The 19,809-nt window shown below is 41.4% G+C and overlaps 1 protein-coding gene across 3 annotated transcripts in view; it reads right to left on the bottom strand.

Moving 5' to 3' along the window:
* The window catches only part of LOC124605361 (golgin subfamily A member 7), a 96,138-nt gene that overhangs the window by 24,155 nt on the left and 52,174 nt on the right, over positions 1-19,809 (bottom strand). For all 3 annotated transcript variants that reach the window (XR_006978637.1, XM_047136987.1, XM_047136989.1), the window contains exon 3: positions 6,355-6,507. Coding sequence is in view for 2 of the 3 variants with exons in the window: in XM_047136987.1 (XP_046992943.1) it covers positions 6,355-6,507 (153 nt within the window). In the remaining variant the exon portion in view is untranslated. The remainder of the gene's footprint in view (positions 1-6,354; positions 6,508-19,809) is intronic.

Consider the following 19,809-nt stretch of genomic DNA (forward strand, 5'->3'; position numbering starts at 1 on the left):
CAAACAGTCCTTCATTTGTTAGTTGGAAGAAACTGAATAATTTTCAACCATATGGGGAAGTGCATCCACTGGATTTCATTATGGAATTTGATGATTTGCCTAAAACATGAAATGACAAAGAGAAAAATTCATTTGTGAGAGGTTTTTTGAAAGGGGCTACTTATACATGGGCAGCTCAGGTAGCTGATAGTTGTACTTCGTGGCAAAGCTTTGAAAGAGCATTTTTAGATGAATATTGGTTTAAAGAGAAGCAGCAGACAATTTTGAGTGAATTTTGGGGAGGAGAATGTGGAAGGTTTCTGTCAGCTTTGGATAAACAAGCTGAAATATTTGGACAAATAGCTACGTGGTGAATCAATAATTATGGGTTTAGAAACTAAATTGCCTCAGAAAGTTAGAGAATTGCTTGTACCTGCCCCTAGGGGAATTATGTTGATAAAGTGAAGATGGGGAAGCCCTTAATGGAAGATTGTAGGAGGAATTTTGATGACAATAATCAAAATCAGGGAGAGAATTTCAAGTAAATAGGATGAACAGGATTAATTACAGTAGGAATTCAATGCATGTTGGGTGGAGGATAGCCAGAATGCGCATGGAAATGGTAGGAGAAATTCAAGTAACAGAAATGGAGGAGATGACTTTAATTCTGGATCAAACCATTTAAACTGGATAATGCTCCAGTTTTGGCTTGCACTCGAGCAGGTATTGATGCCAATTGTATATAATGTGCAGTAATCACAGATAAGGGTAATGTAAATGAAAATAGTAAAATGAGTGTAATTTCTCATTCTAGTGAGATGCTGAATGATGGTGTTGGTAGCAATGCTTATCCCATAAAAGGTGAGGAGGAACTTACTATAATAAAATCAAGTGATGAAACAGTGTGTGTTGCTGTTGTTCAGGATGTACAAAGTTTCAAAACAGATGTTAAATTTTTTAGAGAACATAAGGAATTCAGGTGTTTTGCTTTGTGGTCTAATACTGGAAACAAGAATCAACTAATTAGCCAAGTATTTGAGGACAATAAAAGTGACAGTGGGTCTCATTCTGACAGTAGCAGTAATGATGATAGCAGTGACAAATCCAGTAGTGATGAGGACGAGGTATTTGAATTTATTATTGATAATGGCGGCAATGTGGTAGGTAAAAAGGACGTGTGGCACCCTGTAATAACAACAAGTTTACAAGCTACACATGTTAAGTGTTTACTGGACAATGGTAGTGATTTGAGTGGCATTTCACAGGCATTTTTTGAATCTGTTAAGAACACAGAGGATACAGTGGTGATCCATGTGTGTGTTACTAACTGTGGAATTGGCAGGACAGTTGTTGGAGTGCAATTTCTCGGCGATTCAAACTTCCAGCATTGATATAATATTTGGAACTCATTTCTTGTGCAAATAACAAGTAGGGGGTTCAACATTCTGTGTTGGATTCATTATGTGGCAACAACACTTACCCCAGCTGTCTGTCTCATTTTTCATGTTTCATGAGGCAGTCAAACTCTTCTCCTATCCTATCTGTAGTTAATAAGTGAATCAGAATTATTCTATCTTCGACTTTCATGCGATTTTGTACAGCAGGATATTTTAGTATAGGAACATTTTAGAAAACGTTTCTCGTGTGTGTGTGTGTGTGTGTGTGTGTGTGTGTGTGTGTGTGTGTGTGTGTGTGTGATGTTGTGTTAGTTATAAGTAACTGAATCATAAGAGGATGGAAGAAAATAAATTGGTACCATGGTTAAAGGATTTCTGTCAAACAAAGAGGCAAGGTAAACAGACAATGAAAGGTGTCAGCATATGTGGAGGATAATTAACATCTGAAGTTATCAGCTCTTTGGTGTAGCAGCAGAGGCAATATGCAGTAAAAAACCATCTTAAATATGATATCTGAATATTAATTGTGATATAATAGAAGTGTTTGTGTTCAGTGCAGTCAGTATGTGGAGATAACTATCTACCCATAGAAGTGTGTCATGGTACCGCCTTTTCTAACATTGAGAAATTACAACTTTAGACATAGTTGCCTGGATTAATGTGTGTGGAAAGAGCAAGCAAGATTCGTACACACATCACTTTCAGGCTAGGATATCAAGCAATTTGATGGAATACAGTGGAATAACAGTTTTTCCGAGTGATAATTTTGTCTGATCAGTGGTGAGAGTTAAGTTTGCCTTAGCCTAAGGATCTGTTACTGTTGAGTGTTTTTCAGTAGAATCAATTTTGCATTAAATAAGCAGAGCAGGTATTTATTTATTAGATAACAAACAATAATGAAATAATAAAATAATGAATAATGTTAGGGTCTTAATGGTTAGGGAGCCTGTCTATGGAGTAGGGATATTTTTTGAGAATGCACTCCACTAGCTAACGAGGTAGGAAAGGTAAGTAAAATAATGGAGATGACAGACATGATTGATTAATGAAAGGATGACTGTATACAAATAAATGTAGTGTAACTATATTGAGGACCTAAATTCTGAACTAGGTAACATTGAGTACTGTGTATGTTGTGCAATTCATGAAACAGCAGCTTGGAATGAGAGCTTAACAGAAAGAGCAATATTTTGGTAAGGTACAAGTCATATAATGTTGCATCATAGAATCCATAGGATATCTGGAAACTTCTATATGTATTCTGAGTGGTAATAATGGAAGAAAGGAATGTAATTTTGCTGATTAACTGATAAATGTGGTGCTAAACTGATGTGAATATTCTGACAGGTCAAGTATTTGGTAACATTTTGTGATTTAGTGAGGATTTAATTTCCTTGTTGAATGAGAGTAGTGTTCAGAGCTGAGTAGGGAAGTAGGGCAATGATTTGGTACAACTTCCATCCCCTTAATTTTGAGTTGAATAGCAATTAAGTTACGTGATGGCATCTATTCTTTTTTCATAACATAATGATTAGTAAATCTATGCTACTGCACATCTTAAGTTTTTACTAGAGGTAATGTACATATTTTAAACAATAAGGTGGTATTTTGCAAATGGGAAAGAAACAAAAGTCTTTCAAGTTTAACCAGTTTCAGACAGTTATGACTTAGAGTAATGCTTTGTAGTGTAATGTGCACTTGATTTTCCAACTTTTACTAGTCCCTACCTTTTTTACTATGGTCAATTTTAGTGCTAATTATTGCAATGTTATGAGAACCATGTAAGGTATCTATTTATGAAGTAATGACTATCATTTTTAGTATGAAACAGTTTTTCTTCAACTTAGTTAGAATTAAAAGTAAATGTACTAAAGTAGGTATTTTGTCTGAATTTTTCATGTACTGTGGCAGTGGAGAACCACCTCCTAGGGAACTGATAGCAGTGCATTTCCTTACTAACTGCCACTTGGACCTGTTGAAGGCATGAACAGCTTGGTGAGAAAGTGTGTTAAAGCTCATTAAAGGTGTGAAAAATACTAAACATTGAACAAGTGAAATTTTCTGTCTAAAAATGAACTGCAACGCACAGTGTAATTTAACTTTTTGCTACCCGTGAGGATTAATTTTTTTTAAGCAAGATAGGATTTGTATAAAATGAGATGTATCTTTGAATGTAATCCTTGTTTACCCAAAAAGGACATCACTTATGATGAAGATAAATAATTATTTTTGTTAAAAGTATAACTTGTGGATATTTTGTGACAGTGTACAATACATTGTATGTAAATATATTGTATGTAAATATTTTGTATGGCGATTTTCATATGGCCAGTACATGTAAGTATAAATTGAAAAAACATACGTACAGTAGTTTGGGTAAGAATTCTTACATAATTTTTGTGTGTGTAGATTGTCAAACCCACTACCTGGGGTCATTTGTGGTCATTGAATTGCCCAGTAAGCTATGTGCAATATCTGTCTGTTCAATCCAATGAGGGGGTGATGTTACGAAGCAAGATGGGATATTCTTTACTTTCCCCTCTTGTTTTTCCATCTGCCTCCTTAAAATTAATTTTTTCACTTTTAACTAATTACCATTGACATACGTGAGTACAACCTGCATTTTCATAAAAGAGAAAGGTTAGCCCTCAGTTTCAAAGGATATAACACAAGATCTAATTTTGTGCTTAGTTTTAGGTATGCAATTGATTTTCTAATTTATTTCGACTATTCCTAGTTAGTATCTTTTGTTATAAGGTACAATCAGTAATTGTTCTGTAACTTCAATTCTATTGTTGATGTATAAACAAATATAAATTACGTACTAATTATGAACATTTGGAGGAACAACTGATAGTATTCTTAAAGGATCTATTTGGCACTATTCGAAAACATGTTAGCAAAGCCAGCCCTTAATTAATTCCAAAGTAATTAACAGTTTTGTCAAAAGTAATGTTTGCATAATGATGTCTGTTAATTTCATAATTTAAACAAATAATTCGGCCTAATTCTTGTAGTACAAGAAACTGTTCAAAAGACGCAATTTTTTTTATGTATGCAGTTAATTTAATGAGTTAAGTTTTAACTGCAATTTCTGTAAATTAAACATCGAATAATGTTTAGTTTCAGTTCCTTTATTGAGCTGATATATAAAGGCCCGGTTTTTGGTCACGAGACAGGCAATCGACAGCCGAGTTTCAGACATGGAACCTGTATTGGTTAGATCAAGAACAATGCATCCACTTAACTGTGGAATAAGCGTTACACAAATAGGCTGTGTGTTAAAGCAATAACAGTGTCTGTTCAATCTATCTGAAAGAGTGTGAAATGTGTGGTTAGGTTTTTACTGCTCATAGATGTTCAACAGTGAACTATTGTAGCTGTATGTGGATGTTTGCCTGCAACCTATTAATAAGGCTTATCGAAAGTTAAACAATAGCCTACTGGCCATATAACTGTATAATATTGGGGGGAGGGGTGTTGTGAACAATGAAAGTACAGAACTGTGAAACACAACTGTGCACTTGTTGGCTAAATCATTTACAGTTGTCAGTATTGCATTTTCACCCCTTATTTTTTCAGCAAATATCGCAATGCAATACATCGACACTGAGCAACATCCAGGACAGCTATTTGTTGTAGAATCTTAAAGCATATATCAAACAGAATGATTTCTTCCAAGCCAACTACCATGGATTCCAAACTTAGACTTTTCTATCGACACCCCAAAAGCCATAGATCATAGCAGGTAGGTTAACATAGCATTTGTCAACTTCAAAAAGAGCATCTTATTCAGAACCGAAACTACATTTACTATAAAAATTCAATAAAGTAAATTTATGAATGAACTCAGGATTTCTTGGTAATGAGGATGCAACAAATTATCTCAGGTGGAGAGTCACAACAGGTATAGAAATAACATCAGGCATGCACCACGGTAGTGTGTTAGGATCCTTGATTTCCATTTTGTATATTAACCATCTTGCAGACAATACTAACAGTAACTTCAGAACTTTTGCTGATGATGCAGTCATTTATAATGAAGTACTGTCACAAAAAAAGTGCTTAAATATTAAGTCAGACCTTGATGACATTCCAAAATGGTGTAAAGATCAGCTATTTTCTTTGAATGTACAGAAATTTGAAATTATGCACCTCACAAGATGAACAATAGTAGTATCCTATGACTGCAATATCAATGATTCAAAAAAAGAATCAGTCAACTCATACAAATACATGTGTGTAACAATATGTAGAGATACGAAATTGAATGATCACATTAGATAAGACATAGGTAAGACAGAGTGCAGACTTTGATTCATTGGCAGAATACTGAAAAAACATGCTCAATCTATAAAGAAGACCATTAACTGTGTTCCATCTTAGAATATTACTCAAGTGTGTGGAACTCATACTAATAGGATTAACAGGGGATGTTGAATGTATACAAAGAAGGCATCATGAATGGTTATGGGTTTGAGTGACAGGACAGCATAATGAAAATGTTGAAGAATCTAAACTGCAGACTGCTGAAGAAATACAAATTATCCTGTAAAAGCTTGCTTACAAAATTTCAAGAACCAGTATCAAATGAAAAATCTAACTATATTATTCAACCTCCTACATATCATTTCTGTAAGGATCAGGGAGACAAAGTTAGACTAATTACAGCACAAACAGCCACATTTATGCAGTCATTCTTCCAGAATGCGATTGGAATGGGAAAATAGCCTAACGTGATACTGTGTTAAGTACCCTCTATCACACACCTCACAGTAGTTTCCAGAGTATGTATTTATTTGCAGAAAAGAATTTATCTAACATGAGGAATCAGATATTAATTTCACGGAGCTGTCACAAAGTCCAAAAGCATGTAGTTACAATGTACAATAAATGTCATGTCGGTCACTTTTATATTGTACTCATAACAAAGAAGCTGACAGTAAATACATTCTAAAGAAGCAGATTTTTCTTTTACCTTTTCATAATGTGTTTCTGTGCAAATGTAAATAAGGTACGCTGTAAGACAAGCCATGCACCCTTTACAATATGTACTGCATCCAGCTTTCTCAGCTTCAGCATATATGGCATTCAACTGATTAACTGTGTATTCAAATGCCTGCCGATCAATCTGCAACAGTAAACAGTCATACAAATTAATACATTACTTGTCTGTACTGCTGAAGAGGCAAAAACACGAATTTTAACAACAATAATTGGTAGCATTCAATCGTTTTCTGTCATGCACAGAGATAATGTCATAGCTGAAAATACTTAAGGCTAACTACCCAATTTGACCAATAGCAAACTATAGAAATAGCCCAGCCTATAAGACACCTAGACTGCTAGAGCAAATTCTTAAAAATCTGCATCTATGAGACCAAATATTCGGTGCATAATAGTATGACTCCGATAAATGAAATTACAGAAAAACCATCTTTCTCTCTTCCTATTTGGTTTCACTAGACATTAAGAATTCATGTATCAATGTCCTAGATAAAGAAACAATTGAGATAATCAGAGGAACTTCCTTAAATATAGTAAGGTTTCAACGACAAGAGACCACTGAATTCATGTACTTTTACAGCTGGTTAAGAATTTTAAATATTTCACTTTCAATCATGTTTTATATTTAGGTAATAGTGTCTAGCATTTCAGGGAAACATTTTTATCAGTGACCCAAAAGATAAAATTTTAAAGTCTGACAAAACCATTTTGGGTAAAGTGTTTATTATAAACATTATGCAGACAATACAATATTGTTTGTTGATGATACTGATGACAATACAGAAGAAATAATGGAAAGTTTAATGATGCCCACCGAAAAATTGAGTTCATTAGCTCAGCAGGAAATCAACAGCAATTTACACTGCCTCGATTTGTAAATTAAAAGGTAGGGCAATAATCACAAATTTAATGTTTACAGAAAACTGACAACAGCTGACACCGTTATTCTCAATGATTCATGCCATCCAGTCTTATGAAGAGGCTGCTTTTTGTAGTTTAGTGGACAGGACAGTCATTGTGCCAATGAAAAGAAATGATAGAGAGACAGAACTAATCATTAAGAAGATAGCAGTCAACAATGGTTCCAAAGTATATACTGTTAATAAATAACCGTGCAAGAGTAATAAGAACAGGAAGAATAAACAAAATAAAAAATGACAATCGTCCCTATGCCATACTACGACACAGTCTTGCAAAAGATTGAGAACATTTCTAAACCTAACAATGTCCAAACAGCATTCCAGAAGAATGATCTAGCGAGGTATAACCTGAAGTATGATTTTGTGAAAAGATACATAAGTAGTAAACATTGGGAATTTATAAATAAAACGCACATCTAGCAACAAAAAGTATGCTGGAAAGACAGGAACAAAAGGAACACAAAGAATGATGGTTGGTTGGTTGGTTGTTTTAAAGGAGGGGGGGAAAAGGACCAAACTGTGAGGTCATCGGTCCCTTGTTCACGGTAAAATAATTACCCGTAGGGGAAGAAGAAAAGAAAGAGACGTACAGCACAGTAACAGGAGAATGGAAGAACCAGAAGAGCGACAGGACAACCAACACTACTATGGGTAAAACAGGAAAAGAAAACACCAGAGGAGCAAGAAACAGGTAGAAGGGATAAAAACAAGAAAGCAGATGACCGTGGCTGGCCAACCACAAGAATAAAAAGGAAAAGCCAGCCACTCTGCGACACATTAAAACATCCAGCCTAAAAGCATTAAAATGGAGAACACAAAGGGACTAAATTAGTTGATGAGGTGTTGTCAGCTAAAAATAATGGCAACGAGTCCGGTAACTGATGAGTCCGTCGCAGGGCAGACAAAGAGGGACAGCTCAACAAGATATGGGCCACTGTCAGCCGGGCGCCACACCGACACTGAGGTGGGTCATCATGGCAATGGAGGTAGCCGTGTGTCACCCAAGCGTGGCCAATGCAGAGCAGACAATGAACCAAACTGTCTCTGCGAGAGGCCCGCATGGAGGTCTTCCACACATTCGTAGTCTCCTTCATAGCACGAAGCTTGTTGTGTGTTCTGAGTTTACGCCATTCTGTCTCCCAAAGCCGCAAAACAATGTGCTGTAGTACTGAATGTAGGTTGGTTGCAGAGAAGCTTATCTCCATAAGCGGTTTCCGCATAGCCTGTTTGGCCACCCTGTCAGCAAGTTCATTGCCTGGGGTTCCAACGTGACCTGGGGTCCTGACATACACCACTGAACGACTGGACCATTCCAGGGCACAGATGGACTCCTGGATGGTCGCTACCAAAGGATGATGAGGGTAGCACTGGTCGATAGCTTTTAGGTTGCTCAAGGAGTCAGTACACAGAAGAAACAACTCCCCAGGGCATTAACAGATGTGCTCAAGAGCATGAGATACAGCCACCAGCTCAGCAGTGAAAACACTGCAGCCAACAGGCAAGGAATGCTGTTCAATATGTCCTCCATGGACATACGCAAAGCTGACGTGATCATCAGCCATTGAACCTCAGGTGTAAACCACTTCCGGGTGTAAACCAATTCATGGCCTCAGTACATGCCAAGCACTGAGAGGAAGTGGCAGCGGAGGGCTGTGGGTTTAACTGAGTCCTTACGGCCATGTGAAAGGTCCAGGCGAAGCCGCGGCCTAGGTGTACACCATGGAGGTGTATGTGAATGAACGTCAAGTATAGGTGGTAAAGGCAAGGACTGCAGAAAGAAGGGATCGGACACGAAATCCAATTGGAAGCCCTGACCTGGGCCGCCGAAGTGGGAGATGAACCGCCATGGGTGGGAAAGGGAGACGGTAATTTGGATGCGCAGGAGAACTATGAACATGTACAACATGACAACGGAGGTGAAAGTTTCCCAGTTCGCCTTGTTTACAGTCCATCTGGGCAGGCATACATGGGCCTGATGCCGAGGCAGTGACAGGAAGATGGGGAAATGGTCACTACCACATAGGTCGTCATGTGCACTCCAGTGGAGAGGTGGGAAAAGTCCTGGGCTGGAAATTGATAAATCAATGGCTGAGTAACTATCATGAGCCACACTGAAATGTGTGGCGGCCACAGTATTTAAGAGGTGGAGGTCCAACTGAGACAGTAAAGTTTCGACATATCTGCCTCGGCCAGTGAGCATGGTGCCACCTCACAAGGGGTTATGGGCATTAAAATCCCCCAGAAGTAGGAAAGATTTAGAGAGTTTATCAATCAGTGCACTCAGGGTACTGCACCATCTGGAGGAAGATATACATTGCAAACAGTTATTTCCTGTGTAGTCCGCATTCTGACAGGCACAGGTTCACTACATACCGAGTTCAGGATATAAATGCCACCTCCACCTGACACACTATTATATTCGCAACAGTTCTTGTAATATCCCCTGTAGCCACAAAAGTAGCGGTTCACGTTGCCGGGAACCAGGTTACCTGGAGGGCAATGCAGAAAGCAGGTGTAAAGCTTAACAGTTGCCGTAGCTCAGCCAGGTGATGGGAAAAACCACCACAATTCCACTGGAGGATGACGTGATCTTGAGACTGGGAAGGCATGAAACACTCAATGAGGCAGTCTACACCTCAGGGTCATCTGCTGCCACAGACTTATTTCCCGAATAGGCTATATCCATTGTGTCTGAGTGTCTGACGAGACCTAGGTCCTCAGCGGATGCCAGAATCTTCATCTCAGCCTCAGATGCACAGCTTGTAGGCAGCAGTGGTGTGGGTGCCACTGTAATTCCCTTGGTCTTGGGGGGTCTTCTTTCTGGATTTCTCTCGCTAATCCTTGGATTTCTCTGGCTGGGAGGGCTTCACTGATTCAGTCTCCAGGACTGAGACTAAGCGTGAAGCCCTATGACCAGCTTCTTTTGGGCTGTTCAGCCATTGGCGGGTGTCATGTTTCCCACTAGTAGAAACCTGGGAAGGGAGTGACCCAAAGGACCCCTTCCGAGCGAGAGGAGCCGAACAAGACTTATGCTTATCCGGCACAGGGGACTGATATCCCCGATGGTTGGGGGCGTGCTGTTCCTGAAGTAGGTAGTGCTGGAGCAACAGGGAGGGAATTGCCGCTCACCATCAAGGTGGGAGGTGTAGTCATCCAGCTCTGAGAGGTGACTGGGATTGGCAGAGCTGATGGGGCTAGAACTGTTGTAAGTTGACGTCATACATACAGGATGTAGGCATTCAAATTCCCTCTTACCCTCGGTGTACGTCAGTCAGTCCAGGGTATTGTACTTCATGATTTTCCTTTCTTTCTGTGGAATCCTGCAGTCAGATGAGCAAGGAAAATGGTGTTCTCCGCAGTTGACACAGATGGGAGGCAGAGCACATGGAGTATAGGGATGTGATGGGTGTCCACAATCTCGACATGTGACACTGGGAGTACAGCGGGAAGACAAGGCTAAACTTGCAGTACTTAAAGCACTGCATGGGGGAGGGACGTATGGTTAAACATCACAGCGGTAAACCATCATCTTAACCTTTTCAGGCAATGAATCACCCTTGAAGGCCAAGATGAAGGCACCGGTAGCAAGCCTGTTGTCTTTGGGTCCCCTGTAAATGCACCGGATGAAATGAACACCCCACCATTCTAAATTGGCCTGGAGCTTATCGACAGACTGCAAGAGGAGATCGTGATGGAAAATGATCCCCTGGACCATGTTGAGGCTTTTATGGGGAGTGACAGAAACAGGAATATCACAGATGACTAACACTCGGGATTGGGCTGGGGATGCTGTCTGAATCAAGACCACACTGTTTCACATCTTGGACAGCGCTGTCACTTCTCCAGACTTATCCTCAAGGTGTTCAACAAAAAACTGAGACTTCGTAGGTAGAAAGGAGTCCCCATCAATTCTGCTACAAACAGAAAACGCAGACGAATATGGCTCTCTCTGTTCTGTAGCCCTATGTTCCTCCCATGGTGTAGCGTGACAGGGAAACGATTTAGGGTCATACCTGTCAGCACTATATTCGATCTGTCATTTCTTAGAGACTGCTGGTGCTGTACAGTCACCAGCAAGAGATAACTTAGTCTGCTTCATTGCGGGTCATCCGCCCTGATGCCACCCACTCTGATCAGGGGCTCTCCCCTTGGGCGCCACCCAGCCACAGCAAAGGCCAACTGGCATGATGGCTGTTGCTGGGAGTCATGATGCCCCAGGAAGACAGGCATCTACTCCTTGGCATAAGTGGGGAGTTTACATCTCAGGCATCAGCAGTGTGATCTGTGTTGTCAGGGGGCTACCACCAAATGGGTACATGATGGCCCCACCACAATGGACTGGCTACCATGCTGGATACTGGGCGCAGAGAAGTCCAATATTGTCATGGGGGCGAAAGAGGACAGGAGACAATGGAAGAAGATGACATACCCCGGAAAGTGTCCTCGCCCAATAGTTTAATTGCAGGTGGAGATGCAAAGCCATGACGAGATTCAGGTGATCGAATCTAAGGGCACTATGAATAACTCGTGCACCACGTAAGGTGTCCTTCCCCATACGGCCCGCACTTCTGTAGAAGTTTGAGTTCAGGTCCTATTCTATGGTTTGACCTGCCACTTTCATAGAGCTGAAAAGTGTGAGAGTCCTTTTAGTCACCTCTTACGACAGGCAGGGATACCTCATGCCTATTCCAACCCCCAGACCCACAGTGGGAGAAGAAAGACACATTCAGACTAACTATGACAAATCAATTGTTACAAATCATCCCCTTAATGGGATGGAAAGTGACTTAGAAATCCTGCACATAGAAAAGAAAGGATGTAAACTAGACTTCCTGGAAGAATTGGAGATAACCATTCATGAAAAGGAGCACATTAATATTCTTAATGTGCTGTGAACAACAACAGAATCTTAATGGCTTTTTTATTATTATCTTAAAGCAGATGCATAATTATAAATTTGCCATACTTCTTCAAAGTAGCAGATAGAGGCTGAGGATCATAAACATCCAAGTAGCCAAGGAAAACTAGGTGACCAGTGGAATATCATTAAGGTTGATCTAATAGCTGTATTTACGCAGTAATACCACGGATGTGTCAGTTCACAGCAACTTACAGACCTCTGGAGAAACATCAACTCAACACACTTTGAGCCCACAGCAGATTAGCAGGACGCGGCCTCGTGCTGTGAGAGATGGGACAACTACCGACAGGAGTCAATGATTTTAATGTAAGACGAATAACCACAGTCTAATGCATTTTTTCTATTTCATTTTATGAACATCACAAATGTGCTGATATACGTAACCTCATGATCTAAATTTCACAACCTGATGAGGAAACGCGTTGTTGAGCGGTATGTAGGACAAAAAAGCAGTTAAATGCTACCAATTATTACTGTTAAAACATGACAAGTGTTACCTCACATCCTTAAATTTGGTAATATTCAACACAAAATTGGTTTTATGATATATGTTGTGGAAAATATTCCCATTTTTCCATCCAAATGGTGCCTGAAGGACATTTTCAATAAAAACAACTTGTGACATTCACACACACAAAAAAAAAAAAAAAAAAAAAAAAAAAAAAAAAAAAAAAAAAACAGGCATGCAGTTATGGATTAAACATTTGTATCTACATCTATACCACAAAACTAACTTATGGCGTGTGCAGCTGGGTACTTCAGGAACAACTATCATTTAGCCCACCTTCCACATGTCAGTCACAAACAGTGCATGAAAATTACGGCTGTTGATAAACCTCCATATGAGCAGTCATTTATCCTATTTTCTCACTGCGGTCATTTCATGAGAGATATGTGGTATAATGTGACGTACCTAATTGTTCTTGCACCAGACACACTCGGAATTGCAACAGTCAATTTCTCTTCTTGTGTCTGCCATTGGAGTTTGCTGATCATCTCTGTAATGCTCTCGTGCTTACTTAATGGCTCAATAAGAAAACATGCTGCCTTTTATTGGATCTCCTATCTCTCTTCTTTTAATCCAATCTGGTATGGTTCCCCTGCTAGTCAGCAACATTCAACAATTGTTTTTCAAGTTGCTTGTATGCTGCTTCCTTTGTGGATGAATTCCTTGTGATTCTTCCAACAAATCTCAGTTTGGCATCTGCTTTTCCTACTTTTAGTTTTATGTGGTCATTATACAGCACTTCCATTTGTTCCTTTAAGTTAAGCCATGGAATCTTATGACAACTTTTCAGTGATCTTTGATTAAATTTGTTTCTATTCAGTCAACAGCCAGTCCCTGCACCAATTATGGATCCTCTTCGCGTTGTCCTGTGTTCCACCATTATCATCTTGTGCTGTAGCCTTCCTACTATAGGTGCAAATAAAGAGCAGTGTGAGGAATGATAAGAGAAAGTGGGTGGATGAGCAAACCCTGAGAGCAGAGAGAGCTGCAGCAAGGGGTGAACTGTACCGCATCACTAGAATGTTGTCCACAACAGGTTTCAACAAGAACAGACCTGTAAAAGCAAGGAGGGTCGACTGTTGACGACAGAAGAAGACCAACTTAGAAGCTGGAAAGAACATTTTTCTAAAGTCTTAAACAAAGAGCAACCTGAAGAGAGGGAGAGGCAATGGAATTTTCCAGATGCCAGTGACAGAATCAATGTAAACACACCGAATAAGACTGAAATTAAAATAGCTCTCAAACAGATAAAGAATGGGGTGGCTCCAGGAATGGATAATATTGCACCTGAGGTGCTAAAAGCAGACATTGACACCACCGTAAATCTACTGCATCCATTGTTTGAGAAGATATGGTCAGAACAGAAAACACCAAAGGATTGGAAAGAATGGCTGATTATTAAGTTGCCAAAGAAAGGGGATACTACCAATTGTAATAACTGGTGAGGCATCACCCTCTTATCTGTACCAAGTAAAGTACTCTGTAGATTGATGCTAAATTGTATCAAGGACCCAGTCGAGGCATGACTGAGAAAAGAGCAAGCTGAGTTTAGAGAGCACAAAAGTTGTGTCGATCTCATCAACACACTGTGTATAATACTTGAGCAGAGTGCAGAATGGCAGGACACACACTACATTACATGTATTGATTTTGAAAAGGCATTTGACACTCTTAATAGGAGAGTTATGTGGCATACCCTGGAAGAATGTGGAATAACATCAAAGATAATAAATATTATTAAAGCCATGTATGATGGATATGAATGTAGGGTGCTACACAATGGGAAACTTACTGAATCTATCCAAACAAATGTTGGGGTGAGGCAGGGATGTATTCTGTCACCTACCTTGTTCTTGTTGGTACTGGACAGCATAATGAAAAGAGCTGTTGATGGTAGGAGAAGAGGTATTCAGTGGGGAATGCACGACAGGTTTGAAGACAGACCTTGACTTTGCTGACGATATCTGTCTGCTCTCGCAAAGATTGCACGACATGGAAGAAAAGTTGGAAAAACTGAAAGTGGAAGCAGAAATTGCAGGACTTCAAATAAATGTTCAGAAAACTAAGGAAATGAGAAGGCGATCTGAAAAACAAGTGAAGCTCACAGTGTATGGAAAGGAATTGGAACAAGTAGACTCCTTTGTATATCTAGGAAGTACCATCTGTAAAGCTGGAGGGGCCGAGGAGGGTGTAAACAGTCAGATACGGAAGGCAAATGGAGCCTTTGTACAACTGTACCCTGTCTGGCGTAATAAGAACATCTCGAGATGAACCAAGTTGCACTTGTTCAATAGCAACGTAAAGTCAGTGATCCTGTACAGTTGCGAAACATGGAAGGTAACAAACATGATTGTAAACCAGCTGCAAGTATTCATAAACCGGTGTCTTTGGCAAATTATAAATGTGAGGTGGCCAGATGTTATACCAAATGACGAATTGTGGGAGATGACCAACCAGCGACCAATCCGTGAACAAATAAAGGAAATAAAATAGAGGTGGACTGGTCACACAATACCCAAACAACAAGGAGCTGTTGATAAGGCGGTACTGGATTGGAACCCACAAGGAATACACAGACGTGACCACCCGAAAAAGACATGGAAAAGAGGAAAAGAATGGTGGAAGAAGAAGCTCTGAAAGCTGGTAAAACATGGAATGAAGTAAAATGTTTGGCTGCCAACAGAACCAGATAGAAGATCTTTACTGCTGCCCTATGATCCAACAGGAAAGAAGTCAAGTAACTCAAGTCATAGCACACTAGTTACATTAAAAGACATTTTTTAACGCAACTGGTGTGCTAATTCTTCAGACTGGAATTGTTGTTATTCTATTCTCTCCCCACCCCCCCACCCCAGTTCAATTGGGCTACTACTCTGCACCACCTATACTTGCTTCACACAGTCAAAGAGAAAGACTGGACATGAAGAAACTCAAAGTTGTAAGATTCCTTCACACAGTGAAAGTAGAATTATGCTCTACTACAATTTCAAAGAACAATTTGAAATATTTACTGAAAAGTATGAAAAAAATATCAGCATTTGATATTGCGATTTCAACATCGATATATCGCGGAAAAAAGTATCATGTATGTGTGTGTCTACATATATTTTGGAAAACATCGATTTTTATCGACAGCCCTGCTGGTGACCTGAAGAAAAAAATTTAGAGAAAACATTCATGGATTAATGTGCGTGTTTGCATAGCCATCTTCCACAGCAGCTGATACAATCATTTAATGGTTTCTCGCCTTCTTTAGTTCCTTGCAGTTAAAAAGTATTTATCACATCATGAGAAGCATTTGTTTTATTTATAAAGCAGCTCCTACTGGAATATGGATAAGCACTCCCATAGCAATGGCAAGACTGCCTACTGAGACGCTATTACTAAAAGCAGTTGCCTGACCTGATGTAGGTGGGGAGGGGATAGGTAAGGATGCAAGGAGAGGGTAGCAGGAAAGAGGTGGCACAACACCAGGAAAAGAGTATAGAAGGTACAGCAAAAAGATACATAGCAAGAGTGAGACGGGGGAAACTGCGGGGGAAAAAGGGAAGGGTGGGAGAAGGCAGTGCATGATCTGTATAGAGTAGGAGTGGTGTGGACCGAAGAGAGTAGCAGAAAAGCAATGTGAGGCAGCAGTAACAGGTTAGTGAAGGTTTAGGCCAGGGGGACAAGAGTCTAGGGTATGTTGGACAGACAATTCCCTTTTGCATAGTTTAGAGAAACCTGGGATGGATGAGAGATGTCAAATGGCTCCTATAATGAAGCAGTTGTTCAAGTAATTTCTGTTGTTGTGTGCAGCTTGTTCGGCAAATGGATGGTCAAGTTTGCCACAGTTTTGCATTGGTCATTCATGTGAGTAGACAGCTGATTACTTTTCAAACAAATTTCGGGCTTGCAGCCGGTCGTCGTTCAATACTTCACATGATATTTCAACTGGGCACCTGCCAGTCATCTTCAGGTGAGCCGTCGCAGACTGGCGAAAACGTCCTCCGTTCCGCAATATATAGCGTACTGTAAGTATTCTGAGCATGCGTTGAAAACTTGATAGTTGAACCACACTGCCCGCCGGCAGCGCCCTCGCTGGTGGAATAGCGGAACTCAGTCGCCCTATGCGTTGCTGTTTGCCACGACAGAGTGCGTAGACGGCTGTGGCTCTTTTCACGACAGAGTGCGTAGACGGCCGTGGCAAACAGCAACGCAGAGGGCAACTGAGTTCCGCTATTCCACCAGCGAGGGCACTGCCGGCAGGCAGTGTGGTTCAACTATCAAGCTTTCGACGCATGCTCAGAATACTTACAGTACGCTATATATTGCGGAACGGAGGACGTTTTCGCCAGTCTGCGAGGGCTCACCTGAAGATGACTGGCATGTGCCCAGTTGAAATATCGTGCGAAGTATTGAACGATGACCGGCTGCAAGCCCGAAATTTGTTTGAACAGTCAATTCGCCGGGAACATTTTAAAATTCACAGCTCATTACTTGCCATGCCCACACTGAACCTGTACAGTTAGTCAGTTGGTTTAAAAGTGTGTGTGTGTGTGTGTGTGTGTGTGTGTGTGTGTGTGTGTGTGTGTGTGTGTGTGTGTGGGGGGGGGGGGGGGGGGGGGGAGACAAACTGCGAGGTCATCCATCCCTTGTTCCCAGTAGAATAACTACCCAAGGCAAAGAAGAAAACAAAGAAGATGTACGGCACAATAACAGGAGAAAGGAAGAACCAGAATAATGGCAGCAGGACAACAAACACTATAATAGACAAAACAGGACAAGAAAACCACAACAGAGAGATGCAAGAAACAGGGAGAAGAGATTAAAAACAAGAAAGCAGATTACCATGGCTGGCCAACAATAAGAATAAAAAAAGATGAAGCCAGTCACTCTGCAACACATTAAAACCTCCACCCTAAAAGCCATAGGGTGGAGGACACAAAGGGACACAGAACATGCACTAAAACACAGATCAAATGATTAAACCCTCACAAATAAAACATAAAACTAAAGCTGCTGTTGAGGCATTGTCTCCCAACACTGAAGGTAGGGTGCTCGGAAAGTTAAGTCCACCGCAGAGCAGCTAAAAGTGGGCAGTCCAGCAGTAGGTGGACGACTGTCACTTTGGAGCCACAGTGAGACTGAGTTGAGTCCTCGCGACAGAGGAGGTAACTGTGTGTGAGCCGCGTATGGCCAATAACACCAAGTTTGTTGTGCATACTGTTATCCCACTGTCTCCCAAAGCTGAAAAACCTCGCAGCGTAAGACAGAACGCAGGTCAGTTTCGGAGATGCCTATCTCAAGGAGCGGTTTCCGCATAGCCTGTCAGCAAGTTCATTGCCTGGAATTCCAATGTGTCATGTGTTCCACACAAACACCACCGAATGACTGGACTGTTCCAGGGCAGAGATGGACTCCTGGATGTTCACTACCAGAGGATGGCGAGGGTAGCACTGGTCGATAGCTTGTAAGCTGCTCAGGGAGTCAGAACAGAGAAGAAACGACTCACCAGAACAAAAATGGACGTACTGAAGTGTATGAGACATGGCCACAAGCTCTGCAGTGAGTACACTGCAGCTAGCAGGCAAGGAATGCTGTTCAATATGGCCTCTGTGGACATAGGCGAAGGCAACATTACCATCAGCGATCGAGACGTTCATGTAAACAACTTCAGAGCTCCAGAACATATCAAGAATCAAGAGGAAGCGACAGCAGAGAGTGGTGGGGTTAACATAAACCATGCAAAAGGTCCAGACCAACCTTCAGACGAGGTGTACACCATGGAGGTGTAAAGGGCAGGACTCCAGTTCAGAGAGAAGGGATCGCACGCGAACCGCAATAGTGAGCCCTGACCTGTGCCGAAGGTGGGGTAGCCAAGTCAATCGGGTGTCGAAAACCAGTCCTAAGAAGTGATACGTCTCAACTACAGTGAGTGGATCGTCATTAAGATAAAGTTCAGGGTCCAGATGAATGGTACGACACCGACAAGTGTTTGACGTACTACGCTTCATGGCGTGTCATCCGCCATGATGTAACCTACTCCGACCAGGGTCCCTCCCCACAGGCACCACCCAGCTGCACCCAAAGGCCACCTGGCAGGATGGCCATTGCCGGCAGTCCCAATGCCCCAGGGTGACTGGCATCTACTACTTGGCATACGTGGGGAGTTAATGGTGCACGCATCAGCGGAGCAATCCCTGTGTTTGTCAGGGGGCTCCAACCAACAGGGTACATGGCGGCCCCACCACAACGGACTAGCTACCAAAGTGGATATGAGATGCAAAGAAGTCCATGGTCATTGTCGGCACAGAAAGTGACATAGTGCATGGCGGAAAATGCACCCAGGAAGGAGTCCTCGTCAAAGAGATGGAGAATGGGCGGGACTGCAATGCGACGACGAAAAAGTGAGGTAAAGATCTGAATGCATGATGGACACAATGCACCATGTAAGGCGCACTTCCCCAATTGGCTCGCTCTTCAGGAAAATTTTGAAAAATGGAGGTCAAACCCTACAGGGGACCATCACATAAAGGACGAAATGTGAGAGACTCCTTTTAGTTGCCTCTTATGACAGGCAGGAATACTTCAGGTCTATTCTAATCCTCAGACCCGCAGGAGGGGGCGAGGGAGATTTGATGTGTATCCGCATATCTGCACCTGGAGTCATGAAAGGGAATGGGGACCAAGTGTCTGCCTCTCTAGCCAAACAGACAGCTCATTCATTCCCTAGAATGCCCACATTACTTTGCACCCAGAGAAAGACAACTGAGCAGGTGGCAGGGCCAAGGACAGACAGAAGGCTATGGATAGCAGAGACCAAAGGGTGACGAGCATAGCATTGGTCTATAGCCTGCAGGCTGCTCACTGAGCCAATACATATTAAAACACTGTGAACAGAGGCTTGAGTACCAAACTGAAGGGTCCTGTTAATGGCTGGCAGCTCTGCTGTGAACACACTTCATGATCCCAGCAGTAAATGGTTTTCCATGCCCAGTAGGAGATGTGAAAGCATGTCCCGCCTTATCTACCATTTTACCACCATTAGTGTAGAAGATGATAGCACCCAGCAACTGTTCAAGGATGGAATGTACA

The sequence above is a fragment of the Schistocerca americana genome, chromosome 3 (assembly GCF_021461395.2).
Source record: "Schistocerca americana isolate TAMUIC-IGC-003095 chromosome 3, iqSchAmer2.1, whole genome shotgun sequence".
NCBI lineage: Eukaryota > Metazoa > Arthropoda > Insecta > Orthoptera > Acrididae > Schistocerca > Schistocerca americana.